General features: G+C 49.9%; 1 protein-coding gene across 2 annotated transcripts in view; it reads left to right on the top strand.

The window, feature by feature from the left end:
* Positions 1 to 14,333, top strand: part of TMPRSS13 (transmembrane serine protease 13) — a 33,188-nt gene extending 18,855 nt beyond the window's left edge. For both annotated transcript variants that reach the window (XM_061440436.1, XM_061440437.1), the window contains 8 exons: positions 85 to 177; positions 1,363 to 1,406; positions 2,453 to 2,615; positions 3,849 to 4,021; positions 9,305 to 9,403; positions 11,690 to 11,832; positions 11,984 to 12,136; positions 12,834 to 14,333. In XM_061440436.1, the coding sequence (XP_061296420.1) occupies positions 85 to 177; positions 1,363 to 1,406; positions 2,453 to 2,615; positions 3,849 to 4,021; positions 9,305 to 9,403; positions 11,690 to 11,832; positions 11,984 to 12,136; positions 12,834 to 12,860 (895 nt within the window). In that variant the 3' untranslated portion in view covers positions 12,861 to 14,333. The remainder of the gene's footprint in view (positions 1 to 84; positions 178 to 1,362; positions 1,407 to 2,452; positions 2,616 to 3,848; positions 4,022 to 9,304; positions 9,404 to 11,689; positions 11,833 to 11,983; positions 12,137 to 12,833) is intronic.
* Positions 14,334 to 16,195: the final 1,862 nt, after the last annotated feature.

The raw sequence follows: 16,195 nt of genomic DNA, 5'->3' as shown, positions 1-16,195 counted from the left end.
GCTGGGACTCTCATGCAGGCCCGGGGACCAGGGGTGGGCGCTTTCTCAAGGTGGTTCATTCCTCTCCCCTCTCCTCCCTTGCAGTGCTTACTGGACAACCAAAGTGGACAATAGGAATGTTGACAGCAGTTTCTCAGTCTTTGAATTTAACTCCACCATCCAGCAGAGCACCCACAGGTATGTGGGGTGGGCATGGCTGTCTGCTGCCTCCAGGAGTCTTTGGTAAATGTCCAAAGCATCTCAGAAACAGCTCTCGTTCACTACCTGCCTCCTGACTTGGAAGTCATCAAAACTTGGTGCACAGGGAGAATGGCATTGAAACGTGTAAAATATCATGTATGAAACGAGATGCCAGTCCAGGTTCGATGCACGATACTGGATGCTTGGGGCTAGTGCACTGTGATGACCCAGAGGGATGGTATGGGGAGGGAGGAGGGAGGAGGGTTCAGGATGGGGAACACATGTATACCTGTGGTGGATTCATTTTGATATTTGGCAAAACTAATACAATTATGTAAAGTTTAAAAATTAAAAAAAAAAAAAAACTTGGTGCACAGAGCACCTCGAAGTCAGGGGCGCCCAAAGAATTTACCTGGTTGCCAAAGACAGTGAATGAACTTTGGGGCCACTGATCAGCCTGATGTTGGGACTGAAAGCCACTGCAGGGAGGGCGCTCGGGGTGGAGAGGGAGAAGTATCCCTGGGGTGGCAGTGGGGAGGGGGAGTGCCAGGTGCAGGAAGTCAGGGGCAGGGAGGCCCATCTGGGGAGCATCACCCTCTCTCCCCGCCGGGCCTCACCATCTGTCACTCTGCACTGCAGCTGCTCTCGTCCCAATGCCACTGGGTGGAGGGGGCTGGGGGGGTGTTGCTCCACCAGCTAGCAGTGTTTACCCTGGGGAGAGGAGAGAAGAAACCAGGCTGTGAGAGAAAAAGACGTGGGGAGGGAAGGAAGGCAAATGAGCTGCCTCCTGGATTCCTGCTTTGTGCTGGGTGGTTCACGTGCTGCATTGCTGGTAGGGCGTTGAGCAAGTGTCAGAGGAGAGTTGGGCCACATGTTTAGCTGCAGAAAGATGCTGAGACAGTGAAGTCATGAGTTCAGAAGACATGACCTAGCCCGTATGTGCAACCTGCCACAGAAAAACTGGGAGGTGGGGAGAAGGATGGGGCTGGTTTGCATTAAGCCATCCCTGTCTCTAGAGAAAGCACAGGAAGGGTCTGTCCTACTGGGAGGGAGAAAGGTCAGAATCTCCATCTTCTTGTGCAAAGGGGATAGGATAGAACTTAGCAGGAGCCAATCATGGAAGGCTTCCTGGAGGCGGTGGCTGATGTGCCCTTTTCTCAACTTTTGTATCTCCTCCTGCAGGTCTGATTGCCCTTCCCAGCAGTATGTCGCTCTACAGTGTTCCCGTAAGAAGATGCTCTTCCTCCTGGATTGTGGCCAGTGTGGGGTGGGAGTCGGGGGACAGAGGGATGGAGTCCCTGTGGAAGAGGGCTAACCCTGGGGATCAGAGCCAGGAAGAGGGGCTTGAGCAGCAGGCCTGTTTCAGGGCCAGGGTGCCTGTAAGTCATCTGGATAGACACTCTCAGGGCAGCATTTCCCCTTCTGACTCTGCTCAGCCCAGCAACCTCACTATTCAAGTGTCCTGGATTCTGGGCAGGGGGCAGAGGATTGAGAGAGCATGTCAGAGCTCATGGTAGGTGAAGAGCTGGTATTGAATCTTGGGTCTGACCACAGGGCCCAAACCGTTAACCAGTCCACGAGTGCTGTGTTCTCATGATGACCAGGTGGGGTGCCCCCCTGAGCAAGTGGGCACAGTGCTATGGACAGAGCCCCTCAGACCACCGCTGGCTCTACACTCTCTCCTCCTTCAAAGGAGAAAGGAAACTCTGTGCGTGATTCCAGGGGATGACTCACTCTGGAACACGTTTGGAAATGTTCCCCTGGGGCACAGGGCCCCCAACAGCACTAAATGACCCCCTGAGAAACCATGTGAGCACCAACTACTTGTGCCTCATGGGAAGGACTTTTCTCCTTCATTCTGAAACCATCCAAATCACATTGCTCATCAATTCAGGGTTGTGTTAGACTTGGTCTGCTTTCCAAAGCTCTTGACAGCAGCCCTCGGGTTCACCATTGTGACCCTAACGCCTGGCACATCACCCAAAGCAGGGGGTACTTAGGAAGCATTTGTTGAATTATTGGAACAACAAATGAGTGGGAAGAAAGAGGATTTCCTAGGATCAGACTTTCTACTGGATGATCCCAGAAAGCCAACCTACCATGTGGGAGCTCTGTGTTGGCAGGAAATAGCTGTGCTGAATCAGATTAAGTGGGCAAAGCAGCCTCCATGGGTGGGTGGTGCCCTCATGCCTGAGCTTCTCTGGGCCTAGGAGCATGGTAGCAGCTCTAAGAAAAGCAGACTTCATAGTTCATCTCTTCTGCTTCTCTCCAGACTGTGGCCTGAGGGCCATGACCGGGCGGATCGTGGGAGGGGCGCGGGCCCCAGAAAGCAAGTGGCCATGGCAAGTCAGCCTGCAGTTCTCCCGTACCCACATTTGTGGGGGCACGCTGATCGATGCCCAGTGGATTCTCACCGCCGCCCACTGCTTCTTTATGTAAGTGCCCGAGGGTGCCGTGATGTGACGCGGCTGAGGGTCTGGACGCTAGGAAGGGCTGAGGGCAGACTGACTTCTCTCTGTGGAGGGGGACTTTGGTTGTAAGCCTAGCCCCGAGGACTGGGAGGCACATGTGTGGTGAGGACCATGATTCGGTCCTGGGAGTGTGAGTTGGGGTTACTTATGCTGAGCCAGTGCAGAGTGAGAAAATACCATTGCTGGCTTCAGGGGAGAGAGAGGGGAAGGTAGACGGGAGGAATTGGGAGCCTGCCCTAAAGAACAGGGTGAAATAAAGAGGTCTGGGGCTTGTGTCTGCTTTCAAAACCTGGACGTTACAGGAGAGGAGCTGGAGACATCGGGAATGCTGTCCCAGGAACTGAGGGACTGGGGCTGTGGGCAGGGCAGTGCAGTCAGCTTTCAACAGTCACCAGCCAGGCTTGTCCTTCGAGTTGGTGGACAGGAAAGGGCTGGGAGACGAGGCCTCAAGGGCACCGGCTTCCCCAGCAGTGAGTCTTCAGTGGGTCACTTTGTCCTGTCGAAAGCCCCATTTCCGCTGAGAATACTACCACTGAGATGTGTCCTGTCCACTTCATTGGATCCTTGGTGGCATCCAGAGGAGACAGTGGGGCCAGTGGGGCCAGTGTTCCCAGAAGTCTTACTCATCTCCTCCCATTTTCTATTTTTAAAATGTTATCTATTTATTCATTTATGGCTCTGCTGGGTCTTCATTGCTGCATGTGGGCTTTCTCTAGTTTCCGCAAGTCGGGGCTACTCTCTAGTTGCGATGCATGGGCTTCTCATTGAGGTGGCTTCTCTTGTTGAGGAGCAGTGTTGGGGCTTCAATAGTTGTGGTGTGTGGAGTTGTGGTTCCCAGGCTCTAAAGCGCAGGCTCAACGGATATGGCACATGGGCTTAATTGTTCCTCGGCATGTGGGATCTTCCCGGACCAGGGATTGAACCTGTGTCTCCTGCATTGGTGGCTTTACCACTGAGCCACCAAGGAAGCCCCCATTTTCTATTGTAAGGTACAGAACCACCAGTTCAGAGCAGCTGTTTGAAAGTAGAGGATTGTTCTAGACCCCTGGGCTAAGATAGAGTGCCCCCTCCAGAGGTCATTTCATCCATCCTCCTGCCTCCAAGCTGGTGCTCTGGTTGAAGCTCCTTGTGTGCAGCAGATGTTGCCAAGACCTCTGCCAGATGGTAACTGGCCCATGCTCTCTGTGGCTTTGGCAGTACCCGGGAGAAGATCCTGGAGGGCTGGAAGGTGTACGTGGGCACCAACGACCTGCACCACCTGCCCGAGTCAGCCTCCGTCGCCCAGATCATCATCAACAGCAACTACTCAGATGACCAGGACGACTATGACATCGCCCTCATGCGGCTCTCCAAGCCCCTGACCCTGTCCGGTGAGTGAGCCCCTGCTCAGCCAGCACCCCGCGGTGCCGAACCTCTGCACTTCGTAGCATCCACAAACCCATCCCAGGGTCCAGAGCTTCCGCATGGCAGATGTCAGTCTTCGAGATCATTCAGTGGAACTCTATCTTATAATTGAGGGGACTGAGACCCAGAGATTGGAAATAAACTTGCCCCAATGACTCCTCTTCTATTTCAAGTTGGTGACAGAGCCAGGGTTTAGGTTCTGGGCTTCATTAAGATAAACAAATCGAATTGTTTCACTGGTACAGCCAGCACTTGACAGAGGCCAGACACCATGGTAAGTGTTTTACATCTACAATTTCATATAGTCTTCATTACCAGATCCTGTGAAGGAGGTACTATTATTAGCTTCATTTTCCCTTTGAGGAGAAGACCTTTAGAGAGAGATAATTTCCTGAGGCCATGAAGTAATAAGGAGCAGCTTCAGGACTGGGTCCAGGTGGGTCTGCTTCGCAGGCCAACGTTCTTCCCACATTGCTCTGTACTGGCACATTGCCAACACCGAAGTTGCGAACACAATCAACATACCTATGCAACCAAACAGCCAACTGCTGCAAAGTTGGAGCTGAGACCTTGAGAACTAAATGGGGCTACAGAAAGGAAATGCTACCGAAATTCTCAGGAGATCAGTTTTCATTCATTACTTCATCTGCCCATTTGTTCACGTATCAAATACAGTGTATCTACTACCTAACAGCTCTGCCGCTCCCCAGCAAAGAGAACAAGACTGATGGCACGCATAAACAGCCGCTTAGAAGCTAGAGATGTGATGTCAGGGGCCACCGGGGGAGAGGGGCACGATGGCACAGATGTGACCAGCTAATCAGTCTTGGCAGGCTAGACAGACTTTCAGAAGCCTTGGAGGGCTTCCTGGTTAGTCTAGCCTTTCTGGCGCTCTGGGCCTGTGAGCTGGCCTTTCCTGGCACATTAATTGCGGAGGCGGGGTTGGTCCTGAGTCAGAGCAGTTAGCTCATCAGAGTGGTGTGGGGAGAAGGAGTCCAATCCCCAACGCAAGATTCGGTTGGGTGGAGCCAACCCAGAGCCACGCCCACCTCTGGCCACGCGCACGCTGTGAGCCCTCTCTGTGAGCGGAGGGGTGCCCTACTGCCGGTGCCTTGCCCCTTATGCACACATAAAAGGGGGTAGGCATTCTGCAGGACCAAAATAGGCCTTTCCAATCTTGTCAAACACAGACTCCATTTGGCTAACCGTCCGGACCTCGCTTGGCATCAACCCAAACCCGTATTAATATTATCTGATATTCCAAATCCAATTAAATAACTTGTAAAATGAAATTTAAGTTATTATAGCATTACATGTGCTTTTCAGACTACAGCAGTCCCTCCCTAGACTCTGATAGCCACCCCTTCCTGCTCCCCACTTCTGGTCAAGAAGCATCTTTGTAGCATCATAAATCATAGCTAGGGTTTATGTTGGAGAAGGCAATGGCTCCCCACCCCAGTACTCTTGCCTGGAAAATCCCATGGACCGAGGAGCCTGGTAGGCTGCAGTCCATGGGGTCGCACAGAGTCGGGCACGACTGAAGCAACTTAGCAGCAGCAGCCCCAGCAGCAGCAGGGTTTATGTAGTCCTATGGTCAGACCATGTGCCCTGATTTTTGGTTTAGAAATCAGAGCAGATTTTCTTAAACTGCCTGGTAGGCTGAGCACTTTGAAGTCACTGTACTAGCTGAGAAAGCTTGTGAAAACTCACTGATAAATTTAATTACCCCTTAAAAAACTCAAGTAGATATATACTAGTGTTACATGTTTTTAAGGCTGTATGTCTCAAAAATAGGTATAGACTAATTTTTTTTTTTGCGATACAGTAGGTTCTTATTTTTTTTTAATTAATTTATTTTTTTATTGAAGGATAATTGCTTTACAGAATTTTGTTGTTTTCTGTCAAACCTCAACATGAATCAGCTATAGGTATACGTATATCTCCTTCCTTTTGAACTTCCCTTCCATCTCCCTCCCCATCCCACCCCTCTAGGTTGTTACAGAGCCCCTGTTTGAGTTTCCTGAGCCATACAGCAAATCCCTGTTGGCTATCTATTTTACATATGGTAGTAAGTTTCCATGTTACTCTCTCCATGCATCTCACCCTCTCCTTCCCTCTCCCCATGTCCATAAATCTATTCTCTATGTCTGTTTCTCCATTGCTGCCCTGTAAGTAAATTCTTGAGTACCATTTTTCTAGATTCCGTATATATGTGTTAGAACACGATATTTCTCTTTCTCTTTCTGACTCACTTCACTCTGTATAATAGGTTCTAGGTTCATCCACCTCATCAGAACTGACTCAAAGGCATTCCTTTTTATGGCTGAGTAATATTCTATTGTGTATATGTACCACAACTTCTTTATCCACTCATCTGTTGATGGTCATCTAGGTTGCTTCCATGTTCTAGCTATTGTAAATAGTGCTGTAATGAATAATGGGATACATGTGTCTTTTTCAATTTTGGTTTCCTCAGGGTATATGCCTAGGAGTGGGATTGTTGGCTCATATGGTGGTTTTATTCCTAGTTTTTTAAGGAATCTCCATACTGTCTTCCATAGTGGCTGTATCAATTTACATTCCCACCAACAGTGCAAGAACATTCCCTTTTCTCCACACCCTCTCCAGCATTTACTATTTGTAGACTTTTTGATGATGGCCATTCTGACCAGTGTGAGGTGATATCTCATTGTAGTTTTGATTTGCATTTCTCTAATAATGAGTGATGTTGAGCATCTTTTCCTGTGTTTGTTACCCATCTGTATTTTTTCTCCGGTGAAATGTCTGTTTAGGTTTTTTTCCCACTTTGGGGTTGGGTTGTTTGTTTTTCTGGCATTTGGTTGTATGAGCTGCTTGTATATTTTGGAAATTAACCCTTTGTCAGTTGTTTCATTTGCTATTATTTTCTCCCATTCTGAGGGTTGTCTTTTCACCTTGCTTATAGTTTCCTTTGCTGTGCAAAAGCTTTTAAGTTAATCAGGTCCCACTTGTTTATTTTTGTTTTTATTTCCATTACTCTAGGAGGTGGGTCATAGAGGATCTTGCTTTGATTTATGTCATTGAGTGCTCTGCCTATGTTTTCCTTTAAGAGTTTTATAGTTTCTGGTCTTACATTTAGGTCTTTAATCCACTTTGAGTTTATTTTTGTATATGGTATTAGGAAGTGTTCTAATTTCATTCTTTTACATGTAGCTGTCCAGTTTTCCCAGCACCATTTATTGAAGAGGCCGTCTTTGCCCCATTATATAGTCTTGCCTCCTTTATAAAAAATAAGGTTCCCATAGGTGCATGGGTTTATTTCTGGGCTTCCTATCTTGTTCCATTGGTCTATATTTCTGTTTTTGTGCCAGTATCATACTGTCTTGATGACTGTAGCTTTGTAGTATAATCTTAAGTCAGGAAGCTTGATTCCTCCAGCTGCATTCTTCTTTCTTTCTCTTCTTTCTCAAGACTGCTTTGGCTATTCAGGGTCTTTTGTGTTTCCATATGAATTGTGAATTTTTTTTTTCTAGTTCTGTGAAAAATGTCGTTGGTAATTTGATAGGGATTGCATTGAATCTGTAGATTGCATTTGGTAGTATAGTCATTTTCACAATATTGATTCTTCCTACCCAGGAACATGGTATATCTCTCCATCTGTTTATGTCATCTTTGATTTCTTTCATTAGTGTCTTGTAATTTTCTGTGTACAGTTCTTTCATCTCCTTAGGTAAGTTTATTCCTAGATATTTAATTCTATTTGTTGCAATGGTAAATGGGACTGACTCATTAATTTCTCTTTCTGATTTTTCATTGTTAGTATACAGAAATGCAAGTGATTTCTGTGTATTGATTTTGTACCCTGCAACTTTGCTAAATTCACTGATTAGCTCTAGTAATTTTCTGATACTCTCTTTAGGGTTTTCTATGTACAGTATCATGTCATCTGTCATCTGAGAGATTTACTTTTTCTTTTCAATCTGGGTTCCTTTTATCTCTTTTCCTTCTCTGATTGCTATAGCTAGGACTTCCAGAACTATGTTGAATAATAGTGGGGAAAGTGGACACCCTTGTCTTGTTCCTGATCTTAGGGGGAATGCTTTCAGAGGCATATACTATTTTAAGTCGTATTTCGTGGTTTTGGTTAGTAATTGGTGCCATGTCTTCATTTACTTTTTGTTTACACTCTAGCAGATAAATGTGTTAGACTCCCAGTTTATAGGAAAAAAATTTTACATTTATCCTCCCTCCCTCCCTCTCTGCCCCCTCCCTCCCTTCCTTCTTCCCTCCTTCCCTTCCTTTCTTCCTAGGAGCACTTTATATGTATCAGGCACAATTCTAGGTACAGGAAGCTGCAGCATGCATAACACTGCGAATATCCTCTCTAGGGTTTCCCCAGTGGCTCAGGGGTAAAGAATTTGCCTGTAATGCAGGGGACTTAGGTTTTATCCCTGGGTCGGGAAAATCCCCTTGAGAAGGAAATGGCAACCCACTCCAGTATTCTTGTTTGGGAAATCACTTGGACAGAGGATCCTGGCGGGCTACAATCCATACGGTCGCAAAAGAGTCAGACTAAGCAACTAAACAACAACAGCAAATATCCTTTCTATTAACTCTTTTCCACTTGCAAACTGGTCAGTGCTCTAGTCCACAGGGGAACGTTAGTCCTCATAGGGAACTTATGTACTGATGCACAATAGCACCTTCTGTATGATTCTGAGTGCGGGAGCGAGTGAGCAGGAGTTTAGTGGGCTGTGCCTCTAGGGGTTTGCTCTTCGAACTTGGTGAGGTTGTCTCACCCTGGAGGGAGAGCCTCAGGCCCTGGCCAACCAGGGTTGCCCTCTCCAGACCAAGCAGGACCCACCATTGAGACATCTTGGCAATAATACCAGGCATTTAGCCGGCACTGCTCCTTGCTCTGGGGGACAGGTGTGGAAGAGACTCAGTGAGGACAGCCGCTCTTGGAGTGGAGACACCCTCAGCCACCCAGTATCAGCTTGGCACAGGGAAACTCCAAGGCACATGCATATGCCCACATGGCACCACTGAAAAATCAGAATGTCTGGGGGACTCTGAGAGTATGCTGAAGACTGGAGGGTCAAGATAAAGTGATTGAATTTCTTGCCTGGTCAATTGAAGGCCTTGAAAGATTCAGGAGCACTCTAGGGGTAAGGAGGATGTCCTAGGATGTTGGTATTCTTGTCCCTCCTCGCACCCCTCCAAAACCTCCAGCCTCTTCCCTTCACTGATGTCTTGAGGTCTTGTCGCAGCTCATGTCCACCCTGCCTGCCTCCCCATGCACGGACAGACCTTCGGCCTCAATGAGATCTGCTGGATCACAGGCTTTGGCAAGACCAAGGAGACAGATGGTGAGAGGCAGATGCTAGACTGTGTGTGTGTGTGTTTGACTGTATACATGTGTTTGTTTTCTTTTTTCTTTTACTTGTATTTTTTTGTGGCATTTATTTTCAGGCCATTTTTGTTTCTTCAGTATCTTCTGGGGTATCTTTTTCTTCTGTGCAACCTCCTCTTCTGGTTTAGGAAAACCTGTGCTTTTTTAGTAAGGATCATCTCCATGTGGCAGGGAGAGCTCATGTACGGGTTGATTCGACCATGAGCTCTGTAAGTCCTGTGCTCCATCTTGAAGGCTTTGCTTACTTGGGTGTGCTCAATGACCAGAGAATCTGTATCTAAGCCCTTAAGTTCATCATTACTCTCTGTATTTTTGAGCACGTGCTGTAAAAACTCAGTGCTCTTCTTGGCCCACTGATCCTTTCCAGCCCCACTGTTTGACCTGAGCACACGTATCAGCTCCATTATTGTGACGACAGAATGGAACACACTGATTTTTCAAAGTGACACCCTTCAGATACTTGGTAGCTTTTCAGATATGCATACCCTTAATGGCCTGGGCAGTTTCGTTAGTGTTCTTAGAGTGAACATGAAGATTTGAACCTCTTGGTTTGCACAATTTTGTGGCGTCTTCTGGATCAAGTGAACAGTGAACCATTTTTAGAGGTCACCTCAGGTTGCTTATCAGAAAACTATACATGTGCTTCTGTATATGGGGTGATTTGTAGGGGTATTGAGATGAGGGTCTACCTAGATGAAGGTTTGGGTATATAGATTCATGGGCCTGGATATGAATGTGTGTATATACACACCTACATATACATCAAAGCCGGGCTTCCCTGGTGGTTCAGTGGTAAAGAGTCTTCTGGCAATGCAGCACACACAGGTTCAATCCCTGGGTTGGGAACATCCCCTGGAGGAGGGCATGGCAACCCACTCCAGTATTCTTGTTGGGAATTCTTGCATGGACAGAGGAGCCTGGTGGGCTACAGTCCATAGGGTTGCAAAGAGTTGGGCATGACTGAAGTGATAGCATGCATGCAAGTGTGCTATAGGGTGAGCACCGGGCTGGGCATTTTTGCCTAATTTGGGGTCCGGAAGCCTGCTGGTGATGGTCAGGGGGGCTTTTGGCAATGGTTACAATGGGACTTAATCAGTTTTGGAGGTGGCCTTGGTTCTGGGCTCCATGCCTGTGGCCTTGGTGCAAAGCCTCTCACCTGTGATCTTGGGATAGGACTCCCAAGTGCTTGGGATAGCACTCAGATATCTTACTAACCTCGTCTAGAAAGAGTCAGTAGATTGAGCCTAAAGCTATAGTTGATGAAGAAATGAAGAAGCAGCAGCCGCTCATTCTGGCTGGAAGAGGAGGCCCTTTGGTCCTTGTGTGATGTGACCTACCTTGTTTTTGTCTGGGCTGAAACAAGGTTAGAAAGTGGTTTGGTCTTCCCTCACTTCATCATGATGACTGGGCGGCCTTGTCTGGTGTCAGTTCTGTCGGATTGTGGATACTGGGCAGGAAAGCACGGTAGTCAGCTGGCCTTGCCGTGAGACTCATGAGACTGGCAGGTGTCAAGACCTTGCTCATGGGATGAAGTGACTGGCTGGGAGTAGCCTTGTTCTGACCTTAGCTCTCTAACTGACTAGCTGGGTGCCTGTGCATGCCTGCTCTGTCGCTTCAGTCGTGTCTGATTCTCTGCAACCCTATGGACTGTAGCCCACCAGGCTCCTCTGTCCACGGGATTCTCCAGGCAAGAATACTGGAGTGGGTAGCCACACACTCCTCCAGGGGATCTTCCCAACCCAGGGATCAAATCTGCATCTCTTATGCCTCCCGCACTGGCAGGTGGGTTCTTTTCCACTAGTGCCACCTGTGACTGTGGGCAAGTCCTTCTTCAGCCCTAAATTTCTCCTTCTGTAAGTGGGTTCATCACACCTGCTCTCCTTAAAGCACATCATTACCAAAAGCAAATAAAGTGATCTATTGTGTTGACTGAAAAGTTCTTTTGGGTTTTCGTTCTATCTTTTCTGTTTTGAATGCAGAAAAGCATTGTGCGCGTGTCAGGCAGCCTGATAGGCTTGTGGGTTTGTCTCTGCATGTGTGTCTCTGTTCTGTGTAGTGATTTGTGTCTGGTGTGAGGCTGTATGTGCTCCTGTGTCCTGGGTGACCCACCATGGGAATGGTGCCCTCCACGCCTGGGAGGTTGCCAGTCTGGGGCCTGGGGTGGGCAGCTGGAAGGCCTCAAAGCCGCCTGGAGTCTCACTCCCTTCCCACCCTCTCTCTCCTCCGCCCCACTACACTGAAGAGAGGACTTCCCCTTTTCTCCGGGAGGTGCAGGTTAACCTCATTGATTTCAAGAAGTGCAATGACTACTTGGTCTACGACAGCTACCTTACCCCGAGGATGATGTGCGCGGGGGACCTGCGAGGAGGCAGAGACTCCTGCCAGGTGGGCTTGCTTCTGCGTGGGGCTCAGTCCTGGGACCCAGAGGGAAGGGAGGAAAGTTGGGGTGCTGTAGTCGGAGGGAGAGTCGGGGGCCCACCGTTTCCTGCTCAAGGGCCACCTTTCCCACCCTGCTAATGGGCGTGCTCCCTCGCAGGGAGACAGCGGGGGGCCTCTGGTCTGTGAGCAGAACGGCCGCTGGTACCTGGCAGGAGTCACCAGCTGGGGCACGGGCTGCGGCCAGAGGAACAAACCTGGCGTGTACACCAAGGTGACGGAAGTGCTCCCCTGGATATACAGCAAGATGGAGGTGAGAGCCCTGCTGGAGGCGTGTTCCCAGCAGGCGGGGATCCCCCAAGGTGGGGTGCCTGGAAGCAGGCCTGGCCTTTCCCCAGGGTCTTGGCCAGGTCTCCGCACCCCTCTGCTGTTGGGTGTGTTCAGAAGTTGCCAGGACAGGACAGGGCAGGTGTCAAATGTTGGCCAACCCCAGCTGCCTGGACTTCTTCCCCTCCTTTTCCTCCTGCAAAACAGAGCTCAGAGGGTTGGAAAGGGGTGGGGACCAAGCTGGGGGCCAGCCCCCAGGATCCCTCTCCTCTCCCCAGCAATGGCCACTTGTGAATCACACACGGAGTCGGGGAGGCCTCCCCTCCTTGGCAGGAGGTTGGTCTCCCAGGAAGCTGGGCAGTGGGAAGGGGAGGTCTACCCCACTTCTGCTGACCCAGTCCAGCCCCTGCCTCCCCTGGACCCCCATCCTTCCTGTAGCTGAGCCGGCCCTTCCCTTCTCCACCCAGGCAGAGAGAACTCGGGTAGGGGTGGGGAAGGTTGCTCTGCAAATCCAGGGTGGCGGGTCTCTCAGAAACCGCTTCCACCTTGTCCCCTTGGCTGCCCCTCTTCTCTGAGGGACAGTGCCCCGTGGCAGCTGGGCTGAATTTTAGGCTCTGAGCCCGCATCCCGTCCTGTGCACACCCAGCCCAGCTTCACTCTGTTCTCTCTCTTTTCGTCCTCAGAGGGAGATGCGCTTCCGGAAATCGTAAGCAGCTGTCCTGCGTCATCTCACAGAGTCCGCCGTGAAGACTCTGGCCAAAGGGACCGAGCCATTTGCAACCTCCTCTGGGCTAAAGGCCACCAGACACCATCGTTACTGCCATCTCCACTGTCTGCTGCCTCTGTGAATACACACGTGTGTGTATGTTTACATGTGTGTGTCACTGCTCTCCCACGGTCCTCAGAAATCAGGAGAGCTGTCAGCTCTTCCCAAACCCCCGGCTGGAAATCACCTGAAGACAACCGTTTGGGCCCCAGGAGGGGTTCCCCGACACGGAAGTGTCCATCACGGATGGAGGAGGCGGAGCCCAGGGACGGTCTGGAAGGCCACGTCAGGAATTCTTGTTTCCCCACACTCACTGGAGACTAGTCCAGAACAGGCAGCCCCCTGTGGCCCAGCCATCACCGCCAGCAGGGGACAGTATCAGATTTCACTGAGTGCCTGGACCGCCTCTAGTGGGAAGATATTCCTGTTGACCTTCGGCCCATCCCGCCCCTTCTCAGCCCTCTCGCTGGATGCGGAGAGGGGCCGCGCCGTGGCTGTGCACGCTGACCACTCAGGACAGGGCTTACTGTCTTCATTCGGTCACAGGCTGTTGGAGGCAAACTTCATTTCATTTTTATATTCAAGTAACAGAAATAAATGTATTATTTAAAGTTTCTCCCAAAATTCCAGGAGCCAAGAGAGCTAGCCACTCAATCGCCCCAAGAACTCTGAGGGACTCCTGGCAGCTGTGTCCCCCTGGCATCCCGTGGAATGCTCTTGGCCTCAAGGGGCCAGATGAAGGGGCCCTTTGAGATACTCAGGGAAGCAAATCCATCACCAAGACGGCCACAGTGCTGCTGTATCCGAGGGCTGTATCCGAAGGAACCGATGCTGCTTCTCTGTTGGCCCCAGAGCCTGGGACAATCCAGGCGGACGGGCATCTCTGGTACACAGGGATGTCCTGGAACTTTGGAATTTCTTCTCAGCTTTCCTCATCTTTCACCTTCTCAGGGACACAGTGTTGCCATGAAAACTGCCTCAGAGAGAAAGCTGACTCTGTCCCCAGGCTGCCTCCAAACTGCTTTTCTGAAGAATATGAGTTGCCGCTCCGGCTGGGCATCAGTGAGTTTGGCCTCTGAGTCAGCTGAAGTCCCGGATCTTCTGCATCCTTTTCTCTGGGGCACTTGGTCCTCCCGCTGTCTCCTGCCTCCCTTGGGCCTATCTGGTGGTGCTCTGACTCCCAGAAGTGGGGTCCAAGCAGATCAGCCCAGCCCAGCTCAGGCAGGTGGCTGCTTGGGGGATAGACTGTTCTAGAAGAGCAGCTGGGATTGGCTAGCATGGCTCCGAAGGTTCTGAGGGGGCTGGTGATATGTTATCAAGGCTGGGGCTGGGAACAGCGTGTTCATGTCCACAGCACCCCAGCAGATCTTCAACAATAAAAATTATGTGACCTGAAAAATTTGTCATTGGATGTTTCAGTGGTACCGTGGGTAGAAAACTGAGGCTGTCTACCCAGATGCTCAGGCATCCTCAGTTTGGTTCTTAGTTTTGGTTCCTCAGCTTTGGGTTCTGCTCATTTAATCATGATTCATTTATTTATTCCTTTACCCACCATACTGGTGCCTGCCCTGTACTAGGAACTTGTACCAGGCCCAGGAGGTACAAAAACAACAGTGGTCCTCAGGAACTCAAGGTCATGACCCAGTGTGATGGAAGCTGTGATTCAGTGTGGACACTGTGCCTGGAACACAGCCTGCAGCCTCACCTAGAGAGGTCAGGGAAGGCTTCCCAGAGGAGGTGAGGTTTGAAATGAATCTTAAAGAGCACGTGAGTCTTCACCAAGCAGATGGGTGGGGGGAAGAGCAGTCCAGCAGTCCTTTTTGCCTCCTTCCTCTTTCTCTGCCTCTGACTTTGCCAGCTCAGCAAAAGGCATGTTTACGAAGAAGCCCCAGTGCTTACTCAACTGTTTCCAAGAGAAGTGGATGGGTGGTTCCGTTGGCCTCTTCTAAAAGATCTAGTCCTTCTTGCTCCATACTGACTTTTCCTGCATTTAATATATTGACCTCTTTTATATTATTGACCTCATTTAATGCCCAGCACCCACACCACCCCCACTACACACACTTGTGCCTCTAGCCATGAGCACAGAATTCTCCAGGCCTGCCTGCATAGGACTGGCCTTTGGACACCACCAGAGTGTTTAATTCCCCCCACCAGTGCCAGGGCAAATCCTTCCTCCAATCATTTTCTCGTTCCATCTGCATGACAAAGCATGAGGTGGGGGCATGTGCCAGGCCCACTGGATGAGCAATAGGGGTAACACAACTGCTGTCACAGATCCCACAATTTCCCATGATCTCAGTGGCTTGACGCAATCAAAGCTTATGTCTCATAACCCACTCCAGTGTTCTTGCCTGGAGAATCCCAGGGACGGGAAGCCTGGTTGGCTGCCGTCTATGGGGTCGCACAGAGTTGGACACGACTGAAGCAACCCAGCAGCAGCAGCCAATGGGAGCCTTGCTTTCACGTGATTTTTCAGGGACTCAGATTTTTTCAGCCTAGTTGACTTTGTCATCTGCTTCCAGTGAGAGGACAGAGGAAAGAAAACGTGAAGAAGGCAGATCCATTTCTTAAACGCTCTGACTCAGAAGTGATCCATAGCACTTCACTCATATTTTATGGCTGTCCACATGTCACGTGGCACCAACTAGATCAAGTGGGAAAGGCCCTAAGAAAAGTGGTCCTGGGCAGTTCCCAGGCAGGAGCGAACACTTGTTTTGGAGGATAACCAGCCATCTGTCTCCCAGAGGAAGCTGGTCAGATCCCAAAAGCCAGGCCTGGGGGCAGAGAGTTAGAGCTTAGGCCATTTCTGTTCCTGTTTCCTAAGGAACCAGACCCTTTCCTTCCTCTCTTGGCTTCCTAGGGCAGAAATTGACTTGCAGGGGTGCAGGCGTATGCAGTCCATGGGGTCGCACAGAGTCGGACACTACTGAAACGACTTAGCAGCAGCAGCAGTAGCAGGCGTATGTGAAAAGACCCTGATGCTGGGGTGAAAACAGCATGAGATTGAGGGCAGGAAGAGAAGGGGACGACAGAGTACAAGATGGTTGGATGGCATCACCGACTCAATGGACATGAGTTTAAGCAAGCTCTGGGAGCTGGTGATGGACACAGAAGCCTGGCCTGCTGCAGTCCATGGGGTCACAAAGAATCGGACACGACTGAGCAACTGAACAAGGCATGTGCATGTTCAGGGGAGGTAAGAGAAAAAGCAATCTCTAAATGGAAAAAAATAAAAGTATTCCTTAGGCCCAGGACATCTATAGAGGCTATAAAAAT

The sequence above is a fragment of the Bos javanicus genome, chromosome 15, assembly GCF_032452875.1.
Source record: "Bos javanicus breed banteng chromosome 15, ARS-OSU_banteng_1.0, whole genome shotgun sequence".
Lineage (NCBI taxonomy): Eukaryota > Metazoa > Chordata > Mammalia > Artiodactyla > Bovidae > Bos > Bos javanicus.
The sequence above is the reverse complement of the archived record's forward strand: the minus strand, read 5'-3'. Positions and strand labels throughout refer to the sequence as shown.